We start from the raw sequence: 13,899 nt of genomic DNA on the forward strand, positions 1-13,899 counted from the left end.
ACTTAGCTCCCAATTCTTTGTCCTCTTTTTGTATATTGATCAAATAATGCACCACATACCACGAAGTTGTTAGAAATTAAACCAAGAGTGTGCACTTGTACTGCCGATTAAGTCAGAATGGAGAATTAATGATAATGCTTGACAACCCCACCTCCCCGTCTGACACACATGCACATACACACACACTCTCTCCTGTAGAGGAAATCTTTAAGAAGGACATGGCCAGACCTGTAGAAACTCTTTTATTGTTTGTTTGTTTTTTTTGCGGTACGCGGGCCTCTCACTGTTGTGGCCTCTCCCGTCACGGAGCACAGGCTCCGGACGCGCAGGCTCAGCGGCCATGGCTCACGGGCTCAGCCGCTCTGCGGCATGTGGGATCTTCCTGGACCGGGGCACGAACCCATGTCCCCTGCATCGGCAGGCGGACTCTCAACCACTGCGCCACCAGGGAAGCCCTGTAGGAACTCTTAACTGCCCATTACAATAGCCGGTTTATATAGTTGCCCTGAAGCTATGATTTTAAACTAGGTCTTTAAAGTCCATATCTCTGCTTTTGTTTTTGTTTTTTAATGTGCAGCTACCTGGATTATACACACCTTGTTGAAAATGTAGGAGGAATTTTGTATCTGTACTAGGGTTGGGTGATGACTGAAACACAAAGGGAGACATAATCCTATAAGCCACAGCACACCATACATGTCCCCTAGGAGACAACAGGCCTGTGAAACAGGTAACATGTCCATGGAACAGAAAATGTTCACTTTTCACTAGGCCAATTGGTTACCACAAATAATTTCTTTCCCTGAACAACGCAAACAAGCAGGGTTTTCCCTATTTCGTACAAGAGGAGGGAAGCAGGAGACCAGCTATCTTACTGTGTGCAGGTCCCAACGCCTGCTTCTAAGAGCAAGACAAGTCCTTGATGGAAAATGTACAAAGTAACTGAGCTGGCAAGAAATCAGAAGGAAACACCCAGACCCCTTTCTCTCTGTTACACAGGTATGACACCTTCTGAAGCTCATACTCAAACAGGAAAAGAGAACAAAAGTTACTACATATCCATTATTTTGATCTTATCTGATTAGGTGGTTTTCTATACCTGCTGGGTTGGATTTTAAAGGAATGCCTGTACAACAGGAAATCAACTCCAGTACAAAAAATAAAGTCATGTGGAATTTTTGAAAACTGCCATACGGTAGGATCCGTATCCTAGTTGTTATAATGAAAATAGAACGTCTGCTTCTTAATTTTAAAAAAGATATATAAATCTCAGTTCTGTTAGCCCACTGTGCCTGATGTTAAAATGGCACGTGAAGTTGGTCATGGAGAAAGTGGCCGCACGGGAGCTGCACACAAAGGGGCAGAGGGGACATGAACCCCCCCAGGGTACATCCGGGTAGCACCTGGGGGAGACTTACCTGGGTGTGCCCGAGGGTTTCCAGTACCGGCAGAAGAGGTACTGTCCATCGGCGTTGACCAGGTGAGGGAGGTCCTGGTACGGAACACTCTGCGGGGTCCGCCTGGGAGAACTTTCCTCCGGCATTCTGAAAGGATCTTCAGGTTCTGGGAAGGAAGAAGGACACATTCCAAAGTCAGGGATATGGCAAAACACATAGAGATCAGGAGGGAAACCTTGTTCAGAGTCAGTAACAATTTTTTAAAGCAGGTTAAAAACAAAAAACCTCCATTTCAAAGCTTTTAAAAATACATATATATTCCTTAAGACTGAAAAATCCCATTCGTTCTTAAGAAAAATGCTCACTTTATTTTTTAAGTGCCTCATTACAGCTTTTTCCCCCTTCCCATCTGTGTTTATTTTAAATCATTTCAGGAAACTTCATCTTAAAGACTACTTTAGCTGTAATCAAGTGAAAATTATAGTCAGCTCTATGGGTATAAAGACCCAGCTGCAAAAGACCCATCTATCTTAAAATCCCCAAGGAAGTTTCAAAGGGGCACGATAATGAGGTGGATGATATTGCGATTAATTCCTCCTGTCTGAAATTCCAAGGATGCCGTGACAAACCTGTTTCCATCACGTCCTGGCTTTTGCGGTCCACAACCACACAGCCTTGACAGTTAGAGCCAGGCAAACACGGGCTGTTCCCTCATCTCCGCGGTCACAGGTTCCCACCTCAGAGCCCTGGCTCACATATGCCGCCTGTGCTTGAAGGGTGCGGCGCCCTCTCAGCCCTCCGGGGCCGGCCTCCCTCCGCGGGGCGGGCAGCGGGCGCCTGCGAGCCTCCACTATTAGTTCACCATCACTTTTCCTAAACAAACCACTGAGGCAGCGTGAAGGGGGGCCGGGAGCCCGGTGCCCACTGCCCGGGAAGCCAGGGAACCAGCTCCGCGCTCCCAGGCCCCCCGCACACGCACACATGCGGGTCCCCGAGGAAAGTCACCCGGGCTCCCGACAAACTTTGTTCCCCTCCTGTCTCCACCAGCGCAGGCAGCACAGCCCCGCGCTGTCTCTGGAGGTGCTGCCAGCTGCTCTGCTCGCGGACGGGCACGGGGACACGGAGTTGACAGGTCCAAGTTGGTTCGGGGCTGCTGCTGGGGAGCGGGGCGCGCGCGCACCAATGCACACACAGACACGCGCGCACACGCGCGCAGGGGCGCGGGAGCCCACGCCGAGCCCGGACGCGGGGACGCGGGGACCCGGGGCTGCCCCACCCGGGGACGGCGCGGCAGCCGGGGGCGGGTACGGGAGGCAGTTACCGGGGCCACGAGCGCCGCTGTCGCGTCCCCGAGCGCGGTCCTCGTCTGTGGCGGGCTAGGGCTGGAGAGCTGCGCGCTGCCGGCTCCGCAGAGACAGGGCGCGGCGTCCGCGCCGCCACTTATCCCGGCTCTCGGCGGGGGCGGCCGGAGGGGGTGGGAACGCGAGAGGCGGCGCCGGGCCCACGTGTGCGGCTGGCGGACCCGCCACGCGCTCCTCCCCGCCGGCCGCGCCCCGGGGTGGCCGCGCTGGGGACTGTCACTCCCCAAACGGGGTCGGCTCTCGGGAGCCTCCGAGCGGGAGGACACGCCACACCCACGCGCGCACACACCACGCGCGCACACCCACCCGCACAGAGACACATGCAGGGACACACATGCACACAGACCTCCCCACAGATATACACACACGTGGGCACCACGCATGCAAACAACAAACTGCACGGACACACAATACACAAAGACAGACACACGCGATCCACAGAGACACACAAACCCACATAACACATAAAAAGGAACAGAGAGGCACTCAGACACAGACACCCCATGCAGACAGAGACACACACACATCACACACACACACCACACAGTCAGACACACACACAAGAAGCTGGGGGTTTGGGGGAGGATGTGCACAACCCCCAAGAGGTAGGGTAGAGGCAGACAAGTGCAGGCCTTGCCCCAGAAACCCTCCCTGGGCTCCTAACAAAACCCCTGGGAACAGGGGATTCTGAACAGCTTCCAGTGCAGCTGGCAGTGTAGCTGGGGCACAGGGACAGCACTGGATCACAGTCTAGACCACCTGGGCTCAACATCAGCACCTCCAATTTGCCTGTGAGGCTTCGTCTCCTCACCTGCAACCCACGACTGACAGTATCTCTGTCCCTGAGTGACAGGTGCCCCTGCTCACACTGACCTCGGAAGGCCTTTGCGTCCTTCCTTCTTTCACAAACAACTTTACACCATAGCAGTGTTGAAAAGAACCACTGTCCTCCAGAAACTCCCATCTCAGGGTCACACGTCTTGAGGGGGGGACCCAGGCTGCTTAAGGCCTGTGCTCCAAATTAAGAAATACCACGAGAGAAGCCATTGAGAAGCCGCTTGGGTGTAAGCGCTGCGGAGAGGGGTGGCTAAGTGACGGGACCCAGGCACGCCAAGTCTGGAGCAGCCATCTCAGAGCAGAGAGCCGGGAGGCGGAGGCTGTCACACTGCAAGCACCTGGATTAGAATTTATTCAAGGAGTGGCCATTGGGGTCCAATGGACATTGTGGGGGACCCAAAGCCCACCAAGTCCCCTGTATGCAGTTGTTTCACATTTTCCCAGCTCCAGCGTCTCATGATTTTGAATACACACTGTGAAAGTTTGGGGGACAGTTTTCAGCAGAACCCCAGTGGAAGTGATGGTTAAGAGCTTGAAGAGTCTCTCCTAGTTTGGTTACCAACGTAAACGAGAGCACGGGGGTTGGTCAGCACCCACACTGGGAGTTAGGAGAGTGGGATTGTGCTGTTCCGTATCTGGCTTTTTTTTTTAATTAAACTTTTTATTTTGAGAAAATTGTAGGCTCGATTATTCAATTACATAAATGTAGATTCAATTCAGAAATAATACAGAGAGATACTGTGTACCCTTTAATCCAGAGATAACCTCTTGCAAAACTACAGGGCCATGTCACAACTGGGATATGGATGTTGACATAACCTTCCAACCCCACAAAGATCCCTCATGTTGCCCTCTTTTAGTCACACCCTCTGCTCCCCCATCCCCACTCTCCCCACACCCCCTGGTAACCACTAAGATGTTCTCCATCTCTAAACTTTTATAATTTAAGAACTTTTATAAACTGAATTGCACAGCGTGTAGCCTTTTAGGATTCGCTTTTTCCTTTCAGCATTTCCAGGTTGTCATGTAGTATCCCAGGGTATGGACGTGCCACATGGTTTAACAGTTCACCAGGTGAAGGACATCCGGATTGTTTTCAGTGTCTGGCTACTACGAATAAAACTTCTGTAAACATTCATCTGCAGGTTTTGCATGTCTCTGGGATAAATGCCCTGGAGTACAATTGCTGGGCCCTATGGAAACTGCATGTTTAGTTTTTTAAGAGATTGCCAAAACGTATTTCAGAGTGGTTGTCCCATTTCATATTCCCACCAGAAATGTATGAGCGATCCAGTTTCTCATCAACTTGTCCGCATTTACCGTTCATTGTTTGTTTTTGTTTAGCCATTCTGTTAGATACATAGTGGTATCTCACTGCGATTTTAATTTTCATTTGTCTAATGGCTCATGTTGAGTATCATTTATGTACTTATTTGCCATCTGTATATCTAATTTACTGGATGCCTCTTCATGGCTTTTGACCATTTTCTAATTGGATTTTTTTTTAGTTTCTATTTGTTTTAGTTTTTACTGTTGAGTCCTGAGAGTTCTATATTTTAGATATTAATCATCTGTTGGATATGATTTGCAAATATTTTTTCCCATTTGTAGCTTGTCTTTTCATCTTGTTAATGTGGTCTTTTGCAAAGCAGAAGTTTTTAATTTTTATGATACAATTTATCAGTTTTTCACCTTACAGAGTTTGCTTTTGGTGTCAAGTCTCAGAACCCTTTACCTCGTACTACATCTGAAGATTTTCTCCTATGTTTTTCTCTTTATATTTTACATTTCAGCCTCTGATCTAGTCTAAGTTAACTGTTGTATAAGGTGTGAGACTTAGATCAGTTTTGTTTTTTGTGTTTTTTGTCTGTTGATGTCCAATTGCTCCAGTTTGCTGAAAAGGCTTCCCCTGCCCCCCACTGAACTGTTTCACAACTTTGTCAAAAATCACTCTGCCCTACTTGTTAGATCTGTTTCTGGATTCTCCATTCTGTTTTGATCTATGTGTCTATTTCTTCATCAGGACCTCACTGTCTTCATTATTGTAGCAATCTAAGAAATCTTAAAATTGGATAAACTGGTTCCTCCCACTTTATGCTTATTTTATACATTTTTTAGCTATTCTAGTTCCTTCACCTTTCAATATAAATTTTAGAATAATCTTGTCTATATCTATAAAAAGTCTTGGTAAGATTTTGATAGGAATTGTGTTAAACATGCACATCAATTATGCTGATGACATTGTTACTATGTTGATTCTTCTTGGTATGTCACTCCATTTATTCAGGTCTTCTTTGAGTTCCCTCGGTGTCGTATAGTTTTTAGTATACACGTTTTATACATCTTTTGTCACATTTACATCTTTCTTTTTTCAAATAATTGTAAATGTCATGTATTTTTAATCTCGGTTTCCATGTATTCACTTCCAGTGCATGGAAAGACAACTGATTTTTGTAGGTTCATCTTGTATCCTCTGACCTTGCTGAACTCACTTAGTAGGAGGGTGTTTGTTGTTGTTGTTTGTTTTTGTAGCTTCCTTGGGATTTTCCATATGGACTATCATCATATTTGGAGTTTCTTGTAGGCAACATATAGTTGGTTCATTTAAAAAAAATTAATTCTGCCAACCTCTGTCTTTTAATTGGTATATTTAGAACATTTACTGTAACGATTGTTAAGTTAGGGCTTAAGTCCACCATTTTATTTGTTTTCTGTTATTTCTCTTTTTCCTTTTTCTGTTTTATTTTTCTTGCCTTCCTGTGGGTTACTGGAACAGGATCGTTTTATAATTCTATACATTTTAATTTATCTGTACTGTGTTGGAGTGTATTTCTTTGTATAGACTTTTAGTGGTTGCTCTAGTACTGCAAATATATAGAGAGAGCATATATTGCATGTATATTACATATATATACATATATGTACACATATATCATGTTCACTGATATCATTTTACCAGTTCTAGCGAACTATAAAAACCTAACATCTCCTTACGTCCCTTCACTCTCCCCCATTTATACTACATTTGTCAAATATTTCCTCTATGTACTCTGAGAAACAGATCAGACTGTGTTATAATTTTTGCTTTGACCATCAGATATAATTTAGAAAACTCGAGAGGAAAAGTAAAACCTATTTTATTTCCATGTATTTTTCCTCACCATGTTCTTTTTTTCCTTCCTGGTATTCCAAGGATCAATTTATCATTTTCTTTCTGTTTAGAGAACTTACTTTAGCCATTTTTTGAGGATAGGTCTGCTGGAAAAAAATTCTCTTTATTTTCCTTCATTTGAGAATGTCTTGATTTCCCCTTCATTCCTGAAGGATATGTTTGCTGGATATAGGATTCTGGTTAATAGTTCTTTTCTTTCAGGACTTGAAACAGGTTTTGCCACTCTCTTATGGCCTCATGGAATCTGAAGAGATATCCACTGTCATTCAAATTGTTTTTCTCTTACAGGCAACATGTCCTTTCTCTCTTGCTGCTTTCAAGATTCTTCTTTGACTCCAGTTCTCAGAAGTTTGATGATGCTGTGTCTTAGCATGGATCTCTTAGAGTATGTACCATCTAAGGTTTGTTCACCTTCTTGGATTCATAGCTTTATGTCTCTTGCCAAATCTAGGACATTTTCAGCCATTATTTCTTCTGTTCCTTTTTCAGCCCCGCCATCTTTTCTCCTCTCTCTTTGGGACTCTGATGATACAAATGTTAGATCTTTCATTATATTTCCATAGGTCCCTGAGGGTCTGCTCACTTTTTTCCAGTCTGTTTCCTCTCTGTTGTCCAGAGTGCGTAATTTCTAGTGTCCTATCCTCCAGTTCACTAATTCTTTCCTCTGTCACCTCCATTCTGCCTTTGAACCCAACTCTTGGGGTTTTTATTTCAGGTGGTGCATGTATGTGCCCATCTGCCAGCCCCTCTGCCATGCCCACCTCCCAAAACTCCAATCCTAAGGTTTCTGGTCTATTTTACTGGGTTGGAACATAAAGGAGGGGGAGTAGGTGTTGATGGTGGGGTGACATGTAATTCTAGACATTTTGAGTTCTCTGGGACATCCAAGGAGAGGCCTGATGGGCAGGTGCAGAATGCGACTCAGACATTTGGAAATAATTGGTAATTGAGGTCATGAGAATGGAGCAACTTGTCCAGGAAATGTGGAGGAGGGGGAGGGGAGGGGGAGGGGAGGGGAGGGGAGGGGGGGAGGGGGAGGGGAGGGGGAGGGGAGGGGAGGGGAGGGGAGGGGGAGGGGAGGGGGAGGGGAGGGGGAGGGGGAGGGGAGGGGGAGGGGAGGGGAGGGGAGGGGGAGGGGGAGGGGAGGGGAGGGGGAGGGGAGGGGAGGGGGAGGGGAGGGGGAGGGGAGGGGGAGGGGAGGGGGAGGGGAGGGGGAGGGGAGGGGGAGGGGAGGGGAGGGGAGGGGAGGGGAGGGGAGGGGGAGGGGAGGGGGAGGGGGAGGGGAGGGGAGGGGGAGGGGAGGGGAGGGGAGGGGAGGGGGAGGGGAGGGGAGGGGAGGGGAGGGGGAGGGGAGGGGAGGGGAGGGGAGGGGAGGGGAGGGGAGGGGAGGGAGGGAGGGAGGGAGGGAGGGGAGGGGAGGGGAGGGGAGGGGAGGGGAGGGGAGGGGAGGGGGAGTTTGCAAAGGTGATGGAGACAGAGGAAGATGATCTGGAGGGTGTGATCTCAGAATCCAAAGGTACAGCATAGAAAAAAGGACCAACAGAGTCTAATACTACTGTCCAGAAATCAATCAAGAGGACTGAGGTATGCACAATAGATTTGATGACAGGGAGGTCACATGTGACCTTGGAGATAACCCAGTTCATGGTTCATCAGAGCAGAAGACAGCCCGAACTGCATTATGAAGTGAGTGAAAGGGAGTGAGGCAGCGAGTGGAGACAACCATCTCAGGATATTTTCTGTGAAGAAGGGGCAGAAGAGCACAGTGGTGAAGTCGATGGGTTTGGGGGCCAGACAGCCTGGATGCAGAGCCCAGCTGTGCTGACGTCAGCGACATGATCTTGGGCAGGTGGTTTACCCTCTTTGTGCCTCCACAAAGTGAGGATAATTACAATTACTTTCTAGTTCACAGGCCTGAATAGAACAGCGCAGGTCAAGTACTTAGCACAGCGCCCGGTACAATAAAACCTCACGATTTCTAAGTTAAGGTACATATATTTATGTGCCTGTGTGAAAAATGCCAGCGAGAACCAAAAAGTAATCAGTGAATGGTGAGTCTCCTTCCCACTCCTGTCCCCAGGGGTAACCGCCCTGCAGGTGCTCGAGTGACCTTCCAGACCCACTCTGAGGTCTGAGGAGAGTGGGAAATGCTGGAAACATCTAGGAGGAAGAAGGGAGGAACTAAGATGCAAGGGCACCAAACGCCAGTGAGAGTAACTGAATTTCTAGTGGCTCCTTAAAGAGGCAGAGCCAGCTGCTGGGCGTGGGCGGTGAGGACAGGGCCCGTGAGGCTGCTGCTCAGCAGGTGTCGAGGTTTGTTGCATCAACAGCCCCTGCGAAGGGCCACTCACTCCCCACGCCATCTGCATTTGTGACTGTGCAGCTCTTCCCATGGAGAGATGGAGTCCAGATCCCCTGCCTTGAATCTGGACTGGCTCCACGACTTGCTCTGGCCAGTAGAATGTGGTGGAAATGATGCTGTGCTCATTCTAAGCCTGTTCCAAGCCACTGCAAGAGGCCTGCCATGCTTCCTCTCCCTTCCCTCTGCTATGTCAACCCGCCTGGACAGCTCGCTGGGGCCACTATCGAGGCGCAGGGAGGATGAACACGTGGAGAAAACAGAGGCTACGCAGCTCACAAGCAGCCTGTCCAGAAGCAGCTGTGCCCTGCTCACCTGCTGCTGCCCACAGTGCCTGAGGGAGCCTGGCCGGGACCAACATCCCCCGCCACTGGCTGAGTCCAGCCCCCAGAATCATAAGCTGAATAGGTGGCGGCTGTTTGAAGCCCTAAGTCCTGGGGTGACTCGTGACACAGCAGGTCCCCCATTACATGTGCCTTCTTCCACACTCACAGGTTCCTTTCTCCGGCATCACTGCCGGACCTGGGAGGTGGGATTCAACAGTTCCAAGTATAAACGTTTTTTAAAATCACTTTAAATTTGGATGGAGGAAGGAAAAGGGAACACTGTAGTGTATACACTATCTACAAAAAAGAATTTACAGATGACAACGAACAGGTTATAGGATGTACCCAAAGCTGTAACTGAAAAGGTCATTAAAAAAAAAAATCCTAGGGCTGCTATGACAGGGTGTACTGATTCTGTGGTTCTGTCTTACTGAAATGTGTTTAAAAATTTCCTAACATCACTTCTGCCTTGGCCCCCCTTCTTTACTTTTCCCATAAAGTCTTAAGTTCCTTCTTCATCAATTCTTCCTGCATAGGAGACTTGGGGCCACTAACGGCCATGGTTGAGAAAGGGCTGCTGGGTGTCAAATGCACGTGGAAGTCCTAAGACGCGTGTGGGCGCAGAAAAACTCCTGAGGTGACTCAGCCTCCACTGACTCTTTCCGAGGACACGGCTGTCAGCGTCACTGAGGGTGGTTACACCAGCAGGGTGGCATGGCGCTCAAGGCACATCCCTGGCTTTCCTTGACCACTGAGAGTTGTGCAGGAAAGACAAAACAGTGGAATTTTAATCCTTTTAGTGTGGTTCCCACAGCAGTTACATCCACTGGAATCAAAACAGGGGGTTCAATTAAAAGGGGGAATTTGACAGCTGAGGAAACTGCACTGCCTTTCCTTGGCCACGGCCCACATGTTGGGAGGCAGAAGCAGCCCCTGAACCCCATCTGTCCGCACCCCATGTCCTTTCCTCTCCTACAGACTGCCATGTGGGCCGAGGTTTCTGGGGAGGATGGATGCAGGTGCTCACAGGCAGGGGTTAAGTGCCACTCAGCTGCATCATGGGAAAATCCCCTTCAGTGCCTGCATCTTTCTGAGGAAAACTCTTCGTTAGGTTTTTATGCATCCGTAAAGGCTCACTCATCTCCCTTTCTGATAAAGGCAACCACGCGTCCCTAGAAGTTAACCACTTGGCTTTGTCTTCATTCATTTATTTGTAGGGTTACCTTAAATTTGTGGCAAGAGTTCATTTTCTATTTAAAGAAACCTTTAAAATAAATGAAGTTTAACACCAGTTAATGTAAAGAAAGACAGTGAAGTAAATACAGAGCACGTGGTCCACAGACATGGCGAAGCTACAATGTCAGTGGTGTGGCCGTGAGTGAGTCAGGGACGCCCAGGGAGGAGCCCCGGGGTGGAGGCGCTCTGCCTCTACCTGCCGACAGTGCGTCCTGGTTCAGGCTCCTTCCACGCCAGCCCGAGACCTTGCTGCTAGGCTTCAGCCTCCTGTGGGTCAGAATAACGGTCGGCACAGAGGGTCTCCAAGGTCATTCTCAGAAAGTCATCTGTGGAGGGCTATTTTTGCTATGTATTTAAGCACCAGGGCCAGGTCATTCTCAGAAAGTCATCTGAGGAGGGCTATTTTTGCTATATATTTAAGCACCAGGCCAGGCCTACTGGGAAAGGCCATTAAGTCCAGTCAGATCCACAAAGATGAAAACGCAGGTTCCCACCCACATGCCACCCCCTTTAAATGCGTTTGGCAAGTCCACAATGTCAGCAATTAGTAACCGGGCCCAGTCACTGTAATGAGATTTGCACTCAGCAGTAAAGGAGAAATGCTTCCACTGACTAATCTGGTTAATGGAGCAGTTAAAGTTATACACACCGAAAAATATTCCGTCAGGGTCACTCTAAGTACAAGTAAAACGGACTCCGCTAGCAAGTAACAGTGGTGGGTAACACACATCTATTTTTATTTAAAAAATGTCTTTTCAACTTCACTTGAAATAGATGCCACTCCCCTAGTGCTGAAGGTTGGTCTCTGAAGGCAAATGAGGTCGTGGTTACGTTCAGGCAGGGAAAGTCCAGTGACGGTTGAGTAACTGCAGACGGCGCTGCAGATGTATGGACATTTCCAGACACTCGAGGCGGTTTGGGGGGAGGCACGGTGCACAGCATCTCTAAACAACAGCATATTTTCTCGTCTGTTTTCATCTGGTTGATTTTGGTCAGAGAGGCTTGTTATGCGCATAGACCCTGGGGTCTTAATCAGCTCTTGGACTTTCAGGCTCTGTGCCCTTGAGCAAGTTACTTAGCCTCTCTGTGCCTCAGTGTCCTCATCAGTAAAAGGAATGTGGTAATATTACTTGCTTCACAGAATGGCTGTGAGGACTAAATGAACTGACACATTAAAATGCTGAGAACAATGTTGGGCATACAGTAAATGCTTTACGTGTGAGCTATATTCTTTTATTATTATTATTATTTGTAACACAGCATCAACACTCCCCTCCAAATTGCCTTTGTAAATACCACACGCCTGAGAACCTGTGTCTTAGGAAATCGTGGACCATATACAATGTTAAATGTACACTTCCCTGTACGTCAAGCAAAACTGGTGAGCTTGAGGAAGGATTTTACCTCTGAAAGCTGTCCTAGACATCATCCATTCTAAAGCCACCATTTTGTAGATGAAACAACTGAGACCAGAGGGGTGAGGTGACTTGCCCAAGGTTGCACAGCAAGTTGGCGGTCAAGTACAGAACAAGGGCCCATGCTGCTCCTTTTGCATCTTGGGTACAATTTACATCATCTGCTTTCATTCCCAGTGGATTCTTAGTGTTTCAGGTATGAAAAGCAATTGGAAACCAGGGATTATGATGCGTGGGGTCCCTCACCCACATGCTGTCACAGGCAGTGTCAGACCTTCCCCCGCTCATTTCCTTCAAATCCACAAGAGGTCTCTGTGGACATTTGTTTTCTCTATAATTTGTTTTTTGACCACCAAACAACACTTTCTCTTTTCCAACAACAGTTATATTTCCTTTTAAGGAATTCTCCACCACTGTGTAAATTCTTGGGGCCACTGTCAATCAAAGTGTGTGCCTCCCTCCAGATGGGTTGGCCCAGGGCCCAAGGAAGGCCACTGGAGGCTCCCAGACCCTTGCACAGAGTGACATGGGATGGAAGGTACAGGCAGAGCTCACTCACACCTATGCTTTCTGGGCATGGTAGCTGGGGGGTGGGGAGGAGTTGGTTCCTGCTGCAGGATGCCTGGTGCACGTCGTGGGCCCTGATCTGTGGTTTCCAAGCTTCCAGGCTCTGGTGCATCCTGTAAGTGGATCCAACAGGGCTCCAATAAAGGCCCTTTTGGCTTAAGTCAGCCAGATTTGATTTCTGTTGCTTGCAATCAAAGACCTGGTTTTTTTCCCTATTTATTTATTTATTTATGGCTGCATTGGGTCTTTGTTGCTGAGCGCAGGCTTTCTCTAGTTGCGGCGAGCGGGGGCTACTCTTCGTTGCAGTGTGCGGGCTTCTCACTGAGGTGGCTTCTCTTGCTGTGGAGCATGGGCTCTAGGCGTGCAGGCTTCAGTAGTTGTGGCACATGGGCCCTGCAGTAGAAGCACAGAGCCCTAACCACTGGACAGCCAGGGAAGTCCCTGGCCCCAGCTTCTAATACCATCACGTTGGGAGACAGATTGCAACATACAAATTTGGGCGTGGTGGTGGTGTGGGGGACACAAAGATTTAGTCTGTGGCACCAAACAATCTCCAAAACACAGATACAGACATATTCCTAGGATTCCTGTCCCTTAATAAGATTGTCTAATGGCAAATGGAGATAGCCAACTCTGCATTTAGTTGAACTTTATTCACTTATTTTTTTGAAGGACTAAAATGCAGATCCTAGGGAATTCCCTGGCGGTCCAGTGGTTAGGACTCCGTGCTTTCACTGCCGAGGGCGTGGGTTCAATCCCTGGTCAGGGAACTAAGATCCCGCAAGTTGTGTGGTTCAGCCAATAAAATAAAATAAAATGCAGAGCCTAGAAGACTAGCCTCTTCACCTGCAGGAGACTTTGTGGAGACACCATGCAAATAATCTTGTGTTTCTCCTGAGTCCCCAGGACCTCATCACCCAGGGGATGGAAATTAAGTCACGTATAGGGATGGTAATACCTGATGACACCCACTACTTAGGCTCCGGGTTGATATTTTGTGTCTACAGGCCTATGTAACACTCACCACAACCTTAGGAAGGAGGAGCTCTTATCATTAGCCCCATTTTACAGATGAGCAGCCTCAGTAGTTGTGGCACACGGGCTTAGGTGATCCGCGGAAAATGGGATCTTCCCAGACCAGCGCTCCAACCCGTGTCCCCTGCATTGGCAGGCGGATTCTTAACCACTGCACCACCAGGGAAGTCCCCCACGTAATATTTTTAAATTTT

At 48.2% G+C, this 13,899-nt stretch overlaps 1 protein-coding gene across 3 annotated transcripts in view; it reads right to left on the minus strand.

The window, feature by feature from the left end:
• MGLL (monoglyceride lipase) overlaps nt 1-13,899 on the minus strand; it is a 283,419-nt gene that overhangs the window by 101,089 nt on the left and 168,431 nt on the right. Inside the window, exons 1-2 of one of the 3 annotated variants that reach the window (XM_004285447.3) lie at nt 2,719-2,928; nt 1,419-1,563 (exon numbers count right to left, since the gene is read on the minus strand). In XM_004285447.3, the coding sequence (XP_004285495.1) occupies nt 1,419-1,543 (125 nt within the window). In that variant the 5' untranslated portion in view covers nt 1,544-1,563; nt 2,719-2,928. Of the gene's footprint in view, nt 1-1,418; nt 1,564-2,026; nt 2,557-2,718; nt 2,929-13,899 lie in introns of those variants that run through there. The other 2 variants (XM_004285446.3, XM_033416089.2) reach the window with 2 other exon arrangements.

The sequence above is a fragment of the Orcinus orca genome, chromosome 10 (assembly GCF_937001465.1).
Source record: "Orcinus orca chromosome 10, mOrcOrc1.1, whole genome shotgun sequence".
NCBI classification, from domain to species: Eukaryota; Metazoa; Chordata; class Mammalia; order Artiodactyla; family Delphinidae; genus Orcinus; species Orcinus orca.